Source organism: Paramormyrops kingsleyae, chromosome 23 (assembly GCF_048594095.1).
Source record: "Paramormyrops kingsleyae isolate MSU_618 chromosome 23, PKINGS_0.4, whole genome shotgun sequence".
NCBI lineage: Eukaryota > Metazoa > Chordata > Actinopteri > Osteoglossiformes > Mormyridae > Paramormyrops > Paramormyrops kingsleyae.
This window is the reverse complement of record NC_132819.1, coordinates 4,444,403-4,462,790: the sequence shown is the minus strand read 5'-3', so window position 1 is coordinate 4,462,790 and position 18,388 is coordinate 4,444,403. Positions and strand designations below refer to the sequence as shown.

General features: G+C 43.8%; 1 protein-coding gene across 1 annotated transcript in view; it reads right to left on the bottom strand.

Annotated features, from left to right (window-relative positions):
- Positions 1-631: 631 nt before the first annotated feature.
- LOC111853483 (synaptic vesicle glycoprotein 2A-like) overlaps positions 632-18,388 on the bottom strand; it is a 44,568-nt gene continuing 26,811 nt past the window's right edge. Inside the window, exons 3-13 of the mRNA XM_023830418.2 lie at positions 14,730-14,910; positions 13,115-13,266; positions 12,614-12,747; positions 11,735-11,824; positions 10,979-11,089; positions 10,031-10,119; positions 9,128-9,292; positions 8,845-8,978; positions 7,148-7,351; positions 6,542-6,701; positions 632-5,984 (exon numbers count right to left, since the gene is read on the bottom strand). Coding sequence (XP_023686186.1) covers positions 5,801-5,984; positions 6,542-6,701; positions 7,148-7,351; positions 8,845-8,978; positions 9,128-9,292; positions 10,031-10,119; positions 10,979-11,089; positions 11,735-11,824; positions 12,614-12,747; positions 13,115-13,266; positions 14,730-14,910 — 1,604 coding nt within the window. The 3' untranslated portion in view covers positions 632-5,800. The remainder of the gene's footprint in view (positions 5,985-6,541; positions 6,702-7,147; positions 7,352-8,844; positions 8,979-9,127; positions 9,293-10,030; positions 10,120-10,978; positions 11,090-11,734; positions 11,825-12,613; positions 12,748-13,114; positions 13,267-14,729; positions 14,911-18,388) is intronic.

The window sequence follows — 18,388 nt, the reverse complement described above, 5'->3', positions numbered from 1 at the left end:
TCCCTACCATGGTGTAATGCTTTTTGACTACAGTAGATCTGTTCCTCAATTGCCTGAGGTCACAGCAGTCACCTTGCTAGCAAATCGCTATCCTGCTAACTTATGGGGCAAACTGTTTGATGAACCAATGGATTGTTTTAATAAACAAAAGGCAAATTAAGCAGTATCTTTGCCGGAAGTTTCAATCTAACATTTAATGGCATCTAATAGTGATATTATCTATCACAATTGCTGGCAAAACTGAACAGATATGTCCCATTCCCATCTTGCTAATGGTTACCACGGTAATTACAAATATTGTATGCAGTCCTTTAAGACACTACACAAAACGCTCAATGAAATATGTACATACTTTGTTTTCATTGTTTTAAAAAGAAGACCAGATATATAAGGCCTTCCACCCTGAATAACAACAAAACAGTAAATGTGGAGACAAAACAAAGTCAAAACCAGTTTACATTATTTTTTTTATTATAGCACTTATAAGTTTTAGTTTAGTATCGACTGTCAATCACCATAATTTTAAACTCCGCTGATCTGAACAAGGACAACAAAAAGACAGGAATGAACCTCCCACACATCGTAAAACAGCACCTCGACAGCGTTACAGGAAAATACTCGCCATATCCAGTAGTATTTGTTACTGATGTTTATTCAGGTCTTTTTTCCAACTCTCTTTTACAAAACACACAAATTAAAGACAACATACAATAGTGTTCTGTAATTTAGGTTGTTGTTTTTTGTGCCTTTTTAAAGATTTTTTTCCCCACTTATTTATACATTCACATACAAACACCTACGATTTTCTACAGCACAGTACAGTGATAACATGTTAAGATCCCACTCACGTTGAAATAATGGCAAAACAGAACCGATATCTGATAAGAGCTTTCACAGAACTGGGGGCTCTTGGCGAGGAACCGGACACATGGGCCTTATCCGCATGTAGCCTGGTGTGTAGAGAAACCTGCAGCGTCTGTGTGCTGAACTTCAGTGGGGTCTCCGCAGTGGAGCCACAGCAGCGGAAACGCTTGTATCTATTATTGCTTCGATTAGCTTGCACATAATGTCGTTCCCCAGTCTCCGAATGGAAAAATCGGTCAAACCACACCCCCAGAATTACAAAAAAAAAACCACAGTCCTTAGTTATCGTTACGTAAAGGTTTTACGAAGGAGGATGGTAACAGAACCAAGCTGTAGCACTCTGCAGAAATCGTTTACGAAGCATCACACGGGGATCGATGTTGCACGACAGAGAAACGGATCAATGCGTCATATTAGGATTTAGCAAATAAACACACGATCGATATACGAAAGACATTTCTGACCACAAGCATGCTACGCATCCTTCCTAACTGACAGCCAATATTAATCCATTTTTCCAAAGTCAATGTGCTTTTAAAGGGGGGGGGGGCTGGGATCACAGCTGGCCTGGTTTGGTGGCCGTGCCTGGAACCAAAACAAATTACAGTAAATGCTTTCATATTCTTTGTTACATCATAATGAAGTGTTCAGCTGGTCGCTAAAAAATAAAAAATATTTTTACGAGTTTAAGAAGACATCAGTCTCTCTATGGGTTTGATGAATTGGACGAAACCAAACACTATTTCTAACATTGTTTAAGAATAACAAACAGGAGCTGTAGTGACCTATCTTCTAGACCAGTCCAATACCATCAATACTGTTCCACTATTTTATCGCCTTTCGTTTCAGAGATAATGCATTTCACTCGCTGCTGAGCCATTTATTCAAGAGGAGGAAAACAAGAAGATGTGAAACATGCTGATTGTCATTACAGCTGGGGGGGGGGGGTCATACTAGTGCGAGGGGGCCCCAAGTGGACAGTTGACAGCACAGCCACACGATGGACAGTTAAACTGAATGTTGGATGGACTAAGCAGAACAGAGCCTTGGAAAGACTAACGCTAACATGGCATTTTGACATCCACCAATCAGGAGGCCAAATATGTTAGAATGAGCACAGCATACTGTCACAGAGCCCTTCTGTGGCGATGAACGGGCAGGTTGTGTAGCATTGTGCTCACAGTACATTAGTTTTTTAGTGCTTTTTTGGTCCACTGCTACCTTTCCACTGCTTTGCCCACTGAGCTCACAAGTCACCCTTAGATTTCAGACCTTAGAGTACAAATCTAATGTTGTGCTGTTGTTTTCTATTACCTGGTTAAAATAAAGACATCTTTATGGCGTGAAAACCCTGTCTTGTTTGTGGGCTTTTCTATCTCTGTGCTATTTGCTGTTACAAAAGGCGGAACTCTAGGACTTTCACCTCTAGCATGTGAAGTGAGTCGTCTGGACATTGGCTGTTTCAGGAGATGCTGGACCACAGGAATGGTCATGTTGCTGTGGTCATGGTTAACTGCCAGTGTAAATGTATTTGTGTCAATTGTTTTGAATTTGTTTTTTGAAATTGAAATTATCCTCTGTCAGCGTTCCACAAGGAAGCCAAGGGGAGACCACTGAAAGAACCAGCCAACATCTGGCAGATCAGGAGGCACAATGGAGAAACATGAGGAGGTCGCTTGGATGCCAGTGTGTCCTGTGGCATTCACCAAAACGCCAGCTGTACCCACCACCAGCCCCTACTAAAGAAGGACATCAAAGCAAAAAACAGAAACATTTTTCTTGCCACAACTTTGAAACAAAAAAAATAAAAATACAGCATGAAGTGTTTGAAGCTGCTGCTTAACCCTATTATCATACATTTGAGAGACAAAAGCATTTTGTTTGTTTGTTTGCTGGAATTTAAAATGCTCTTTTCACTAATAATCGTAGATAGTTTCCAACCATGTTTACATGTTTTAGAAAACTAAAAAACTAAAAAATCTATCATTTAAATGTTAAAAATAACTCCAGCACCAGTTAAAACCCCGTGTTAACAAAACTGCAGAAACGTGTGGATCTGGATGCTGGGTAATTCAGATCTTAGATAAACTGGAGCTGCATCAGGATCAGTCAGGAGGCCGGAGACAATGACCGTCTAAGCTTTCTGAGCATAAAAATGCATTCCAGCTCCTCACTGCGGCTCTGAAAGCTCTCCTCACTTTCACTCCCTTTAGTAACATTTATCACAAAACAATCAACAACTGGACTTCAATTATACACAGGTGTTAAATAGGTAGAAAAATAATAAAAAAAGAGAATACATTTAATAGTATACTCAGACTGCATATCCACACACAGTCCGACTCACACACTCATATGCCCACAGATACTTTATATGAACACACTCCAGTCTCCATGTTCATGGCCTAAGACATGAAAGACAACAATAACAAACACACTGCATATCAATAAAATAGATCTGTTTGCTTTAAAACAATGTGATTTTACCCACCATCAATAAATAAACCAAAATATATACATATATCATATATAAATCTAAGACTAATCGTCTTGCTACAGTTTTACATAAACTGAAACAGGAAGTTTATTTATTCTCTCTTTTACTTTATATTCTTTTGAAATAGCTAGAACATTTTCCCCCACAATAATAGTAATAATACCTCTTTTCAGGTTTTCATTTATTTACGTTTATATATCATAAATTATTTTAAAAAGAAACCTACATTGGTAATATCTGTTTGGACCACGTTGTGCTTTTCTAAATCTTTTGCCCAATTTCTTTGGACGGTTTGAAAGATGACAGTCTCACTCACGTCCATGGACAATTGATCTCCTATCAAAACACGCACACCTAACGCTGTTGATAACTACACAACCAAAACAGAGAAGGAGCACATTTGGTTTGGCTTCAAAGACTAGGGGTGGGGCTATGAAAAGTGGGTGTGGCCAACATCACAAGGGTGTGGCCACAAATGATGGGGGGTGGCTATGTAGAATGTGGGCGGGGTTAAGAAGGGTGACAAAGGTCTGTGAAGAGAAGATCAGAGATGGCTTATAGTTAAAACAGCCTAATGAGTATCAGCCCCTCAGTCCTACCATGTGTACGATATACATGCACTCTGATAAAACTAAAACAACATCAACTCACATGCTGGACCACGGATAGCAGATCGTATTGTGGCATTGCTTCGTATCAAAGGCATGGTTATTTCTCATGTTTTGGAATTTTTAGTCCAGCATACAAGCCCCTTTAATTGCCTTTTTTAAAGAATTCATGTTTCCCAACCCGGTCCCTGGGGACCCACAGACGGTCCATGTTTTCGCTCCTTCACAGCACCGGGATTTATAGGCTTTACTTGATTATTAATCCTTTGATAATAATGGAGGCATAAAGGAACTGTTTTTATTTACTGCTCATTTCCTTGGTTTTTTGTGGGAAGTATGATTGTTTGAGGTTTGAAAAACACTAAAACAAAAACCAGTCACTCGTGGCATTCAGGCAAAATGGGAGAGCGGGGGGGGGGGGGGGGGGGATATTATTGAAGCAAGTCAATGTCCTGAATGTAATTCAACCCCCAGATCCTTCAGCGATTTTCAAGGACATCAGACAAATTCTAGGAAGTCGTCCAAAATGCCAGTGAGCTACTTGCTCAAACTGGAGTGCTGTAAGGTTCATCTTCCCCACCAGCAGACCACTATTCCACGATGGCAGAATATGGTGAGATCTGGAGCGTACATTAAGATAAAGGGCGAATTCCACCAGTCTCAATATCCATTCTGACATCGGCTTTGCAAGCATTTCTGAATGCTACACAGACTGACTGGCAGAGCATTATAATTTTCAATAAAGACGAATTTTAAGTGGTTCCACCCAAGAATACGAGTTCAGTTCTTCTGTTTCTGCTTCAGCTGAACTGAAAAGTGCTGTTATCCCTCTACTCTGATCACGAGAAAGTAAACCTGGAATGTACTAGATCTATTAATGACAGTTAAGCTACAGTTAATTACTGTAAGAAACATACAATATCTCTGCATTTTCACTGGTAAAGAGGGTAAAATGGGCCTTGGTTCAGCTAGCTTAGGTATCAAAGGATTTACCCAGTTGCCATGGACATCAGTACCTTCAGATGAAGGTCATCTAAAATGCAAAAAAGTGTCTGTCCCTCATCTGATGGGAAAAATTTCAGCTACCCATAAGAAGGCGTGAGGGTGACCTTGGCTGTGCGCAGTCCATTGTTTATGTGATGGGTATTTGTGGTAGCTTTCTGAGTAAAATGTGTCTTTATTGAATAGGAAAGGGAAAATTTTACATGGCTCAAAGTTAAGGCCACCAGTCCCGCCCCATAGTTCCAGGGACAACTTCATGTTGAAGAATGGATGTTAATCATGTTTGCAACTTTCCAGTTGGATAAATAATTCCTGAAGATGGTTTGCCTAGTAATGTGAAGCTTTGTGCTGTACAAAATGGGGGGGATTTATCTCTGTCACGTACAGTTGACTGTCGGACAGGACAGTGATATGTGGCCAAATATTGAATATTTTCTGAGTATATGGACAACACAATAAAGTTAAGAAACCTAACATTTAAGGAATATTACCCAGCAAAAAGCTTTGTACATGTTTGGACAACTCCTGGGAGAGGATGCTCCAGTTTAACCCAAACACAACATATGTTTCAGCTCAACACAGAGCACAGCATTCACTTGGACTTTAAGAAGGTTCTTAACCTCAAAAACATACTCGACCTTGAAGCAGCTGAAAAGTGATTGTCACTGGTTTCCGGATAATGGAGACGGTTGTTCTGTGGTTTATAGGTGTAGCTTGCAACACGTGGCCCCCTCGCAGTCACCTGGGATTATGGGGCTGGGGCTTGGGTGGGCTCAGGTCACAGTGAGGCTGCTCGGGCTCCACTGCTCCCTCTGCTGGTGGCAGCACCCTACTGCAGCACCTGGCCCCGTGTCTCAGGCAGCTTGAGGGCCAGGAAGCTGCCGGCGGCCAGTGCCCCCGAGGCGAACAGGATGGGCACGGCTTTGGTGATGCCCACGAAGGAGGTGAAGATGCTAATGCCCAGAACGGCTGCCAGCTTGCAGAGGGCGTTGAGGAAACCAAACGCTGTTGTTCTGCAGGCACAGGAATGATTATGTGTCAGCAAGTTCGTATAGCTTTTTAAAAATGGATGTGAAGCCCATTTTTCATCATTAAACCATTATGAATGGAATTGGATAATGCTAATTTTAGTTAATTGTAGCTGAAATCATTGATTAAAAGGAAATTATACACTACTTCCATTTGATATTTGATCCACATTGTTTCATTAGAAAGCTGACAGAAACTACGAAAAGGAAAATATTTGCAAATATTATATCTCACCACCAGGTGGTGCTGTAACATGCTGTCCTAACAATACAGGCAACTGTTGTCATGAAATGCATGAAACTCTAGATTCATTCCTGTACTGAAAAAGGAATACGGTTAATGCAGCAGCGGTCAAAGTGCTGCAGACAGGGACTGTTCTCAGCATAAAGGAGGGAATAGCATTTTAGTGATTAAAGATTAGCATTATTTAAACACAAATCACTCATTCATCCATCCATCTCCCATAACTGCTTATCCAACACATGGTCATGGTGAGTGACACCAATAGATGCTAAGATACTGATGGGGCAGAGGGGATTACCGTTTATCCGAAGGGTACAGCTCCACTGTCAGGACATCCAAGGCATTCCAAGAGGCAATACTGATACCGCCAAATAGGCAGAGCAGAGCAATCATGGCCGACTCGCTGTTGCCGAATGACAGGAAGAAACAGCTGATACACGACATCACGCTGGATCCCGCTGCAGTGATGAAGAGGAGGAGGAGAAGAAAACCGAAAATGAGAAAGGAATGGATGCTGTAATATCACAATGACTGACATCAGAAGCTCAATTGCACAAAAATGTTCTAAGGGCAGAAGGAAAAATGATCAGAGAGATAACCAATCAGAGTGTAGAGGAGGTGGGTCCAAGCAACTAGAGGAGGCATCTTATTGATTGGACCCGCCTCCTCTAGTTGCCTGACCCCACCTCTTCTACAATCTGACTGGTTATCGCTTTGAACCAGTCATTTTTTCCTTCTGCCCTCAGAACATTTTTGTGAAAGTAAAACTCGCCTGAGCACATCAGAAAGGCAGGTGGTGGTCATATTTTCACCTGATTGGTAAACTGGTTAGATTAAGGATAAACTACAAGGTTATTAAGTCATAGCTTGACATCAACATCAATAAAGTCAACAAAATGGCTACCGAGCATCCTCAGACGTCCGATCTTGTCCATTAGCAGGGCGGACACGATGTTGCCGGGCAAGACGGCGAGTGTGCCCAGGAAGCTGACGAAGTAGATCATGTAGGCGTTGTTGTCGTCGCTGAAGTCCAGGATGCAGCCTTCCTTGTTGTGCAGGAAGGTGCTGTTTATCAGACGGCTGTTGATCAACCTGTACTTGAACAGATCTGGGTGGCAGGGCAGGAAGTGTGAGAAAAGGAAGTAAACGTGTGTCTTCACACTAAAAGCTGGATTTTTTTTTCCATCCACGTCAGCCATACTTTTTGTCTGTGAAAATGACGTCTAGGGTGTCCTACCAGCTAATTCTGATATATTTTCTGCAGCTAATCCTTCACCATTTGTCATAAGCAGTGCTGGGCATTTCCTGTTCAGAAACTACAAATCCAGACCCAGATTTTGTTTCTACCAACCAGGTGAACATAAAGAGTCGCAGTCACAGAGAACTCAACTGGTTGGTAGAAACAAAATCTTGGTCTGGATTTTTAGTTTCTGGACCTGAAGTACCAACACTGGCCACAACCATAATTTTGTTGACATCATGTTATGTTTTATTTTCTGTAACCACAGCTCTGGGTGTTCTCTTTATGCATACGAACATGAATAATTTCTTAAAGATTACAGATGATGTCCAGAAAAACTGTAACAGAGAACACAAACTCAAAATACAAGGAGCAGCAGTAGGCTCAAGACTGCATGTGACATAATTATGAAAACAGTATCACAATTAAACTTAATTTAGTACAGTGGTAGCTCAGAACTCAAACTTAATCAATTCAGAACTCGAATCCTAAGAATTCTGATCGAAAATTTCCCAATAAGAAATAATGGAAACCAATTAATTGGTTCCCGGCCCCAAAAAATTACACCTAAACATGTTTTTCTTTTAGCATTTAAACACAAAATGAACAGGATAAAACAAGAAGCGCATATATATACTAAACACATCTAAGCATATTTATCAAAACAGTAATTTATGAAGTAAGAAAATAAACGCCGTGCATAACATTTTTTTAATGGCTTCTAAAACGATAAGAATGTACCCCAACACTACCCCAGGCCATGCCCCAACACTACCCCAACACTACCCCAGGCCATGCCCCAACACTACCCCAGGCCATGCCCCAACACTACCCCAGGCCATGCCCCAACACTACCCCAGCACTACCCCAGGCCATGCCCCAACACTACCCCAACACTACCCCAGGCCATGCCCCAACACTACCCCAACACTACCCCAGGCCATGCCCCACATTTGTTATTACATAACTTTTTGGTGAGCAATGGCTACCAAAATGATATAAAGTACAGTGTATTACCTGATATTTTCAATAAAAAAAGCACTATCACAAACAAACGATGCTATCACAGAGAATGCGAGGCTGAGACTGAAGCGTTACCCTTTGTTTCCGCTGAGAGATGTGCCGTGTGACTCATTTCCTCACGTGTACAAGTTATCTTAGGTCGGCGTTCACGGTTCAACTTCTGAGATTCAGATCGAGTTCTACGTCATTTTTTTTCAAACTGGTTGGTTCGACTTTTAAGAAGTTTGAGTTCTAATGAGTTTGAGTACTGAGGTACCACTGTATGTCACTCACTCAGGACATTCTACAAAAAAGAGAAATGCAACAATTGATTCCTCCCCAAGATGTGCTGTCCTCACCTGTGTTGTAAAAGAGAGTGGAGATGAAGGTGCAATTCTTGAAGAATGTGTTGCTCGATGTGATGTCCTCAAAGTAACACTCCTCAAACGCAGAGTTCTCAAACACCATGGACTTCATCTTCATGTTGATGAACCTTCAAAGAGAGTCATACGTGTTCAGAACTGGAGCAAATTTCATCTCAGAAACAGGGGTTTCACATCATATTCTATCAAGGAGCAGGATGTAGCGGTGATGTAGATTATCTGCGTTATGTATTATGGCAAATCTGGTGCAGGGACACACTTGTCATTGAAGTAGCGGCCATTACGGTGGATCTGGTTCTCCAGGGTAAAATTGAAGGTGACATGCTCCACACGCTCCTTGGTGAAGACCTTGGTGCGACTGGCATAATCCTGCTTCTGCAGATACTTGATCATGTCAGGGAACCAAACCGTCAGGCCGTAGTAACTGCAAGTCGGAAGGGCAGAAACTCAGTGTAAAGGGCTTTCTTTATAACAGTGTTTCCCAATCCGTTCCTCGGGGACCCAGAGACAGTCCACGTTTTGGAGCAAACATGTGGACTGTCTGGCAGGGAGTTGAGAAGGAGCAAAAATGTGGATCATCTGTGGGTCTCCGGGGACCGGGCTGGGAAACGCGGCTTTGAAATAAAGGTCAATTCATAGGGTAACGATGTATTATCCATGTAAAATATGAGATCATTAATTATTAATTATAAGCTACTGTATGCTTTGCCAGGCACTACAACAACATAGTGAAGCTAAGGACAGCAAGAGGGGACAGGCGAAGAGAAATGTACCTGTATTTCTACTTGTGCAAATGGCAAATAAAGGATTTCTTCTTCTTCTTATTATTATTATTATTATTATTATTATTATTATTATTATTATTATTGACTGTGAACAGACAAGCCCAGTGGCCTGTACTACGAAGCAGGGTTACTGGTTTATCGGGGTAACTTGTCAGATTTAAGGTACCACAGTTTAAATGGACTTCATATTCGCTCACTTACATTTTGCCCAGACTACCTTAAATCCAACAAGTTACCCCGATAACCCCGCTTCGTAGTACAGGCCACCGTATTGACTAAATCCATCATATAGTAGAGCTTAGTAAAAATACACTGAGGTTTATGGTCAGGACTTGCATAGACCTTGTAGAAGTCAGAAGTAGATGCTGCTTACTGACCTGAAGGACATGGTGAACCAAACAGCCATCATCATGAGGGTGGTGCGTCGGTACTCAGGGGCGAAGCAGGCCTGGAAGTTACTCCACACCTGGAGCGCAGAAACACGCTGACTTCTCACCAGGCTGAATTACACTCATCAGCTACGAACTCACCATCCCCCAGGGACCAACTTATCAGACAGCCCAGCAGAGGTGGGCAGTTCAGGTCCAGAGGGTAAAAGTCCAGTCAAATTTTTTGTTTTAACCAACCAGTTGAGTTCTCTGTAACTATAACTCTTTATATTCAACAAAATCTTGGTCTGGACTTTTACTCTCTGGACCTGAATAACCCACCTCAAACATTCCTCATAGTACAGGCTGAGTTCTTATGTTGCAGATTTGGGACGGAGAAATAAACTTGTAGCTCCACGATGCAAATTCCCCCAAACGTCTCCCTCTGATCGTCTCCTTCCTACCACCTTCTGTGGCCCTGACCCTAAAACCCTCCCTTACACAGCCCCACCTTCCATTACAGTTACTTAGCAGATACCCTAGGATCAGTACAACAAACAATTGAGGATCACTGAGAAGTAACTGAAGTACCAATTTCCAGACCTCACTCAGTCTATTCTTTGTTGTGCTTGAAATGAGACTGTCAATGACCTAAAGTCAGGCTTCCTCATCCTTTGTTACAGGATCACGCAGTCCTTATGTAATCTACCGAAGAACTTTCGTTACATTTCCGACGTTCACTAAGTCTGTAGAAATTCGTGAACCGTGGACCGAGTGAGTTTTGGAAGTTAGGTGTTAGGGACCTGAAAAATTGGGGTCATGGGCCTCATTCAGGGCCCCGATGCTGATATGATTACTCAGCCGGCGCTGGAATTGCAGCCACAACCTTCCGGCTGCAGGCACAGATGGCTAACCTGCTAAGCTACACAGCGCCCCGCCGCGCTCTCCTTTCTGTACCTGCTGGAACAGGCTGAGCAGCTTCATCTTCCAGCGCTTGTGCCACACTGCTGCGTCTCCTCCCATGTCCACCAGCTCGTCCATCGGCTTCACCGTCTTGATGGCGGTGACCTGAGCCCCAGCACAGGGACGCAGGATTAAATGAAGTACGGAGATTCCCCAACTCAAGATGGCTGGATTGTCTCTTTACATGAATGTAAATGTCTTGTTTTGCTTACTTGTATACGCTCTATGTTGATGGTTAGTTGTTGCTTGATGTTAACACTCCATGTTATTTATGTAATTTACTTCATTTTACTTTAATGTGACCAGTTGAACCGAAACTAATTCCTTGCTGATTCTAACGTATTTTTAAATGCTGGTAATGGCATACAGTCTAATGAAAGAACATCCTATTTTTCTACACAAACCAAGCTCTTTTAAAAGACAAGAGAAATTATTTATATTATACTAATTTCCATTGGTGTTCTCCACAAATAAAGGGTTAAATAGCTTTGGGAGACATTATGGCAAATGGCAATATATTGTAATACAAAAAAAAAATAACATTTTCTGTCATTCCACAAGATTAGCGGGATAATGCCATTATAAAGAACATTAATTCTGCATGTATTGAGATGCCGTGCATGGCGCTATTGCCAGAGAATTGAGGTACATAATGGCCTTGTCAGTCTGGCTGAATGGCCTCATTTTTTCAGCCTGTTCCCATTAGCGAACAACGATAACGGCTACGGCGGCGGTCTTCCCAGGACTCACAGAGAAGACTCTCTCTGGGTATCCCTTGGCCCTCATGTTGGTGTCATGCACCTGTTTCAGAACCATCCAGCCCTCGTCATGCTTCCCATTCTGCCAAAAGATCCAGAGCATTTGCGGCCATCAATAGCATGTAGGCTAAGTAGCATAGCGGCTAGCTAACACCTTATAGCCAGTAGCACTGTGGGCATATTAGCATGTGGGCTAGCTCACACCTCATACTGTGAAAAGTTGCATAGGGAGTAAATTACCATGTGGTCCACCTCAAATATCATACACTGTAATAAGCAGCACTGGGGTTATAGTACCGTGGAAGCTAGCTAACACCTCATACACTATGGTAAGTACTATTGGTGGTATGTTAGCATAGCGGCTAGCTTTCATCACGCACACTGAAATTAGCAGCACTGAGGGTCTCTCTCACTGTGGTCAGGATCTATTATTAAATACGTGTCTCCCTCATGCAAAGATGACGGAACCGTGAGACAGACCCTGTGGCAGAAGCCATTACATCTGGAATATGTGAAATGACATCTTCTTGTCACAGACGCTCTCTGGATCTTATTACGGACTCTTATGAGGGTAACAGCAATTCATTAGACACACAGGAGAACAATCGAGGTTTACTGAACCTATTAAAAAAGGAACGCGATCGTTAAGACATTTCCGAAGGGTCTGAGGGATAGCGATGCATGAGTAAAATATATCTAATTAAGCTACATCAGCGTAGGTAATTAGGAATGCGGGGGGAGGGGGGAATTAAGCCTGAAGGAACTGCGGAACAAAGCAGATGGTTTGTCAGGCTACAAAGATTCAGTGTTGATTTTTTCGCGCAGTTTGATCATTAGTCAGCAGGGGGCAGGATGGTGAGGGTCCACTCACCTCCAGGAAGAAGCGTGGACTCTCCGGCATGGTGGTGAGGGCGGCGATGGCGGCCACTGAGGGGAAGGCGCACACCAGTACGAACACGCGCCAGCTGTGGAACTGGTAGGCCGAACCCATCTGGAAACTCCAGCCTGCAGGGGGTGGTGTGGAGCGTTAAAGAGAATGGAGAAAAATGGGGAATCAAGGGAAATTAAATGTGCGTGTGCAAATTCTCCTATTTTACTCATTTTATTGCATGTCTTTTTGCTACAATACAAGTCATGCTGGAAAAACAGCTATTTGAATTGGAAAGAGAGAAGGAAGAGCAAAAGAGGGAGTGAAAGATAAAGTGATGGGAAGACATCTAGACAAAGACAGAGAGGCGGAGAGTCATTGTTATTCAGATCAGATAGAAAAATGGAGTATTTTGGTTAAAGAGCCATGGAAACATGAGCTTTGGGAAGAGGGATGCTGTCAGTTGTATAAAAACAGGCCTGTGGGGGCGACAGAGAGTCATACCGTAGTGGGGGATGATGGCCCAGGCCATAGCAGAGGCATAGATGCCCCCGATCATCCAGAACATGCAGAGCCAGCTCAAGTGCTCGCCGCGCTTCTCCTGGGCCAAGAACTCTGAGTAGTAGGAGAAGACGATGGGGATGGAGCCGCCGATCCTGGGGGGAGAGACACGTACTGGGGGTTAATTACTGGTGCATCGGCAAAAGCGAGGCCACTTTGAGCGCCATCCACCACGCAGGCAGTCTCACTCCAGATGGTTCTCCAGAAGTTGTTGTGTTTCTCCTGGTCCAGAACTGCTCACTCATATTGGGCGTTCATTGGAAGCTCAGCCTAGTTCAGGGGTGGCGAAGCAGATCTATGGAGAGCCGCTGTGGGTGAGGGTTTTTGGGATGACCTCTCAATCAGCCAATAATAAAGCGGTGGTTCTCAACCCCTACAGTAACCTACAGTTACTGGCTGATTGAGGTGCCGTCCCAAACCCCGCCCCCACAGCGACTCTCCATAGATCTGGTTCGCGACCCCTGACAACCCTGATGACATGTACGTTTGTAACATGCTATCTGCCTCACTTGTATGTCGTTATGGACAAAAGCATCTGTTAAATCTGTAAACGTGAACGTAATTCGTTAAGCACCATCTATGTATTCAGCTAAAATTCATTCTGCAATTTGCAACTCTTTGATATTTTGTTACCACTTTGAGCTGTTAGACAAATACTGCACATGAATTTCTAATCTGAATCTTCCTTGTACACAGCAGCGTTTTTCACACAGACACTGTCTTACGGAAAGTGTGCCATGGCAGAAAACAGGAAACGCTGGTATATAATATTCATTCCTCTGTCGATCCACTTCAGTCTCTATATTTATTGTCCTTGTTTATGCACTTTGCATATGCTGTACTGCTGGCTCGAGTGCTGCTAAGTGACATTTCACTGCTCTGTGTGCAGTGACAATAAAGATTCCTATTCTCCTTATCCTCCCTTTCATCGGCTAATCCCCGTCTCCCCGTCAAATCCACTTCTACCTCATACTCATGGCTACAAGGAAAATGAGTCAACAGGCAAGTGACTCACCTCCTTGTGCTGTGTAGACTTTTGAAAAACACACATCGTAGACATAAACCAGGCATGATGTGCTTAACATGGCCACGCAGCGGCCAGAGAGAACCAAGATATTATAACAGATCCACATTCATTTGCGATAGAGTCATAATCTGCCAATATGGACTATATGAATGGTGGCTGCATCATTTAATGTGACCAATGAGCTGGTGAGGCACATTGTCAGGTCAGTGTGAATCAGGGTTATTATGTTTTTGATTTTTTAGCTTTTTTTTTTGTATTTCCTTTGAAATCCAGTTTAGTTTTATTTATTTCCCAATGTGGTTTTATTATTTTTTATTATAAAAAGATATATTTCTGCCATATTTACTTTTTAATTTCATTTCAGTTAGTTTTGGAAGCAACATTTGCAGTTTTTAATTTTACATTTGCATCTGATTTTTCTCCATTTACGGGAATGTTTTCTTGCATTTGCCGTTTCGGTGCTCGTTAGCTATAATGACACTGGCGTGAATGCGGGCGCGTGACCGAGGAGATGCCAGCCTGTTCTCTCACCCGACGCCTGAGAGCAGGCGGCAGAACAGGAAAGTGCTGTATCCCTGGACGAAAGAGGAGAAGAAGGCGAAGACGCTGTTGATGGACAGGGATATGAGCAGGCACTGCCGGCGGCCGATGCGGTCAGCCAGCCCCCCCCAGAGGAATGCACCGACCATCATGCCCAGGTACACGATCAGCCCTGCGGGGAGCATGAAAAAAAAAGCATTTTCTCATGAGGTACTTAAAAATAAACTTAAAACAACGTAATGAGACACCCTTAGCACAACAAATGAAAACATTTACACAGCCAACAAGATATGAACTAATCTCACCTTATATTCACAATTAATAATGATAGTTAGCTAGGTTAAATCGTTGATAAGCGATACAAAGTAATCCATTCAAACGACCATCCTGAATACACATGTTACTTAGTACAAACATAAATTCTACTTAAAGAGATGACTTCGTGAAACATCTTTTCGTTGGTCAGTTAGTTTCAAATGCTATGAGTAGACAAGAGAGAATGGGCATATAGTTTAAAATCACTATTGTTAAAAAGTGGTTTTCATCAGACAATGGTGATATGCTTGTGCTGCCAGTGGTAGCCAAACAGGCATCACTAAATTGGCCAAAGTGTGCCCGCCCCGTGATGCCGCCCGCCGCCCGTGATGCCGCCCGCTGCCCCGTGATGCCGCCCGCCCCGTGATCTCCTGGCCTCTGAGGTCTGGAATAGACTCCAGGTGCTTGGTGACCCGGTACTGAAGAGGCTATGTCCAGTATATGAGATGTTGATGGGCGATATCTTCAGTGTGGGGCACATGGCTGGGGTACACCCTGGATGAGATGCCAGCCCACTGGAGGGCATATACCTGCACACACTCCACGGGTAATTTAGAGACACCAATTAGCCTAACTGCAGGAGGAGAACCAAACGTCACACACACACACAGAGCAAAGACAGGAACTCCTAATCCAGGAGGTGTGAGTCAGCATCGCGGCCGACTGAGCTTCCATGCTGCTCTCCGATTCATCTTAAATGTAGAATTATTCTGAGGATAACAATTTATGGCAGCGATGGCTCCTGCTACCATGTAGATAACGATGTAAATGAATGTTGGTAACACTTTACTCACGGCCATGTTCTTAGTAATTTACAAAAACATTCATAATGCATTATAAAGCATTCATAATGCATAATAAACATGGCTATAATGTGTAATGCCTTTTGATAAATATTTATAGTCATGTTTGTAATTCTTTATGAATGCATTATAATGCATTATGAATGTGTTTATAAGTCACTAAAATGGCCTTAAGTAAAGTGTTACCAGAATGATTAGAGGAACAGGAAGTCGGTCGCTGGATCAGCCTGCTCTGGTCTTCCTGGGGAATGCTGCTTGCACAATGAAAAGATTAGCAAACTATACAGAGTTCCTGTACCCAGCAGCATGGATGAACCCGGACGTGGGATTCTCTCCCTTTACAGTCGGATTCTCTCCCTTTACAGCGCCCCCTGCCTGCAGTGCTTTGTGGCACAGTGATGAAATGCAGCCAGCGAGTTCAGAACACGCGACGGCGGCAGCGAGCAAAGCCCCGGCCCTGCAGCTATTTTCCGTAGCGTGGCATGAAACCTTGTACAACCAAGCGATGTGGTGGTGGGGGCTGCAGGGGGCTCACACCAGCTGCTGCCAACAGAGCCCGCCTGGTGCCCACCGACACATAGACCCGGTATGATCTGAGGCGTGAGCCGTGCAGCGACACGGAAGCGGGGGTGAAACTTCACAGCCGCTCCCGGCTTCCAGCAGCGGTGATCACGCGCCGTAGGTGCTAGATAAGGGGGGGGGGGGGGTGTGCAGGAGAGGTACTGTTTCTAGGCAGGATTTTATGGCTTAAAAAGACACATGCAGTAAAGTTCTAACATCCAATTAAGCTACATTCATGTAGGTCATTATGAGTGCTGTTCGGGTTCAACGGGTTTAAAGCAATGTCTGTGTTCAGTTTAACTCCTCATAGCACGAGCCGTGCAGAGATAAGGCGCCGTGTGCTTACAGGCCACACAGTGGAAGGGCTATGATGTGAATGTGACACCTCTGTAGCGCCACCTACAGGCCGACTGACAGAACTGCACCCCATGTCACCACATTCAGCGTTTCTGCAGCATGCCAGATGAGGACCAACCGTGTGTCGAACCACATCTCCCAGCAGACTCTGACGAGGGATAACAGTTTGAGAGTTTACTCCCATGGTGAGATACTGCTACCCACAGTATGGTGATAAGTATTCCCTGTGAGTTCAGTGTCATCCCTGTAACCCTGATGGCCTCCCTAACAGTCACTATAAAACTCATTGTCTTACAGTAAGAAGGCTCCCTCTCCATTAATCCCTCCCATTTCTTAGGTCCGATCACAGGCTCATATGAATCAAAACAGCAAATTGAGGCAGCCAGGGGCTCCCCCTTCTGGACAAGACATATATTACTCTGTACTTGTTGCCAAGCACCCCGTCCCTGATGTGTAGTACAGCTCGTCACCCTGTTTGTTCAGCAGGATCCAGAGAGCACAACCTGAATCAATCGACATCCTCTGCAGAGAACCTCAGATGCACCAGCAGCAGTGAGCCTGAGTGCACTTTGCATAGCCTGTGTATTCCAATCATGTCAAATACATCTGTCCTGACCATGCCATTCTAGCATTGTGTTTATGGAACAAATACGGCCGTATTATTCTCAAGTCCTCTTGAGAGTACTACAGTGCAAACAAAATAGGGACATTGATGCAGGGGATAAAAGAGGAGCACGATGAATATTACCCGATCAAAATGCTTTTCATGAAGAGACACTACATGCACAACCACAGATTTAATGTGTATTGTGAAAAACGCTCATGTATTTTGGCCTTGGCAGCTTTACAGAGCCCCGGACAGTGCAGGGTTGTGCAAACATGGTGCTTGGGGGGGGGGGGGGGGGGGCTGTGGGGGAGGGGTGCTGCACTAGCCAGTCTCCCCTTAACCACGGCCACCTCCTCAGTCCCACAGTGTGAGTGGAGATGCACACAGCTGCTCCACCTCTTTCCCCACCATGATAGTTTGACAGTTGAAGGAGCAGAATTACTCCAGAATTACTCCATTTGGGCTGCTTGGAGGATTCCAGTGATTTGGCTTTTCACCCTAAGACTGTACAGTGTATACAAAAGCAAACAAGAGCTTCCTGCCACTGATAAGTATCCTGCACGAATGCTTAAAAATAATTTATGCTACTGATCTATGAGTAAGGAAGAGATATAGAGTGATACTGCAAGGCATAAGACGATTTTCTCATTTTTGTTGTCGAGCTCATCATGGCAAATCAGATCGCTGGAATCCGAGACACACAGCCAAGGGGCCAGACGCATCCTCTGAGTGCTGGAAAAGCACCAGTCTCCCATAGCCAGCCCCTCTAACCAAACCCCCACCCCATCCAAGATCAGAACAAAGCATTGACCGAGCAGCCAATCACGTCGAGCTGCCACGCCCTGCCCCCAAACACTCAGCCAATGGCTGTCTCCTTCTCCACCAGCAGGTGCACTTGTAGGGCACCCTGCACTACAAACGGACACAATCGCCTGAAGATATTTATTGAATCATATTGAAGAAGCAGTTTACTGTTGAGATTTGAACCTACAAGATACTGTATTGAT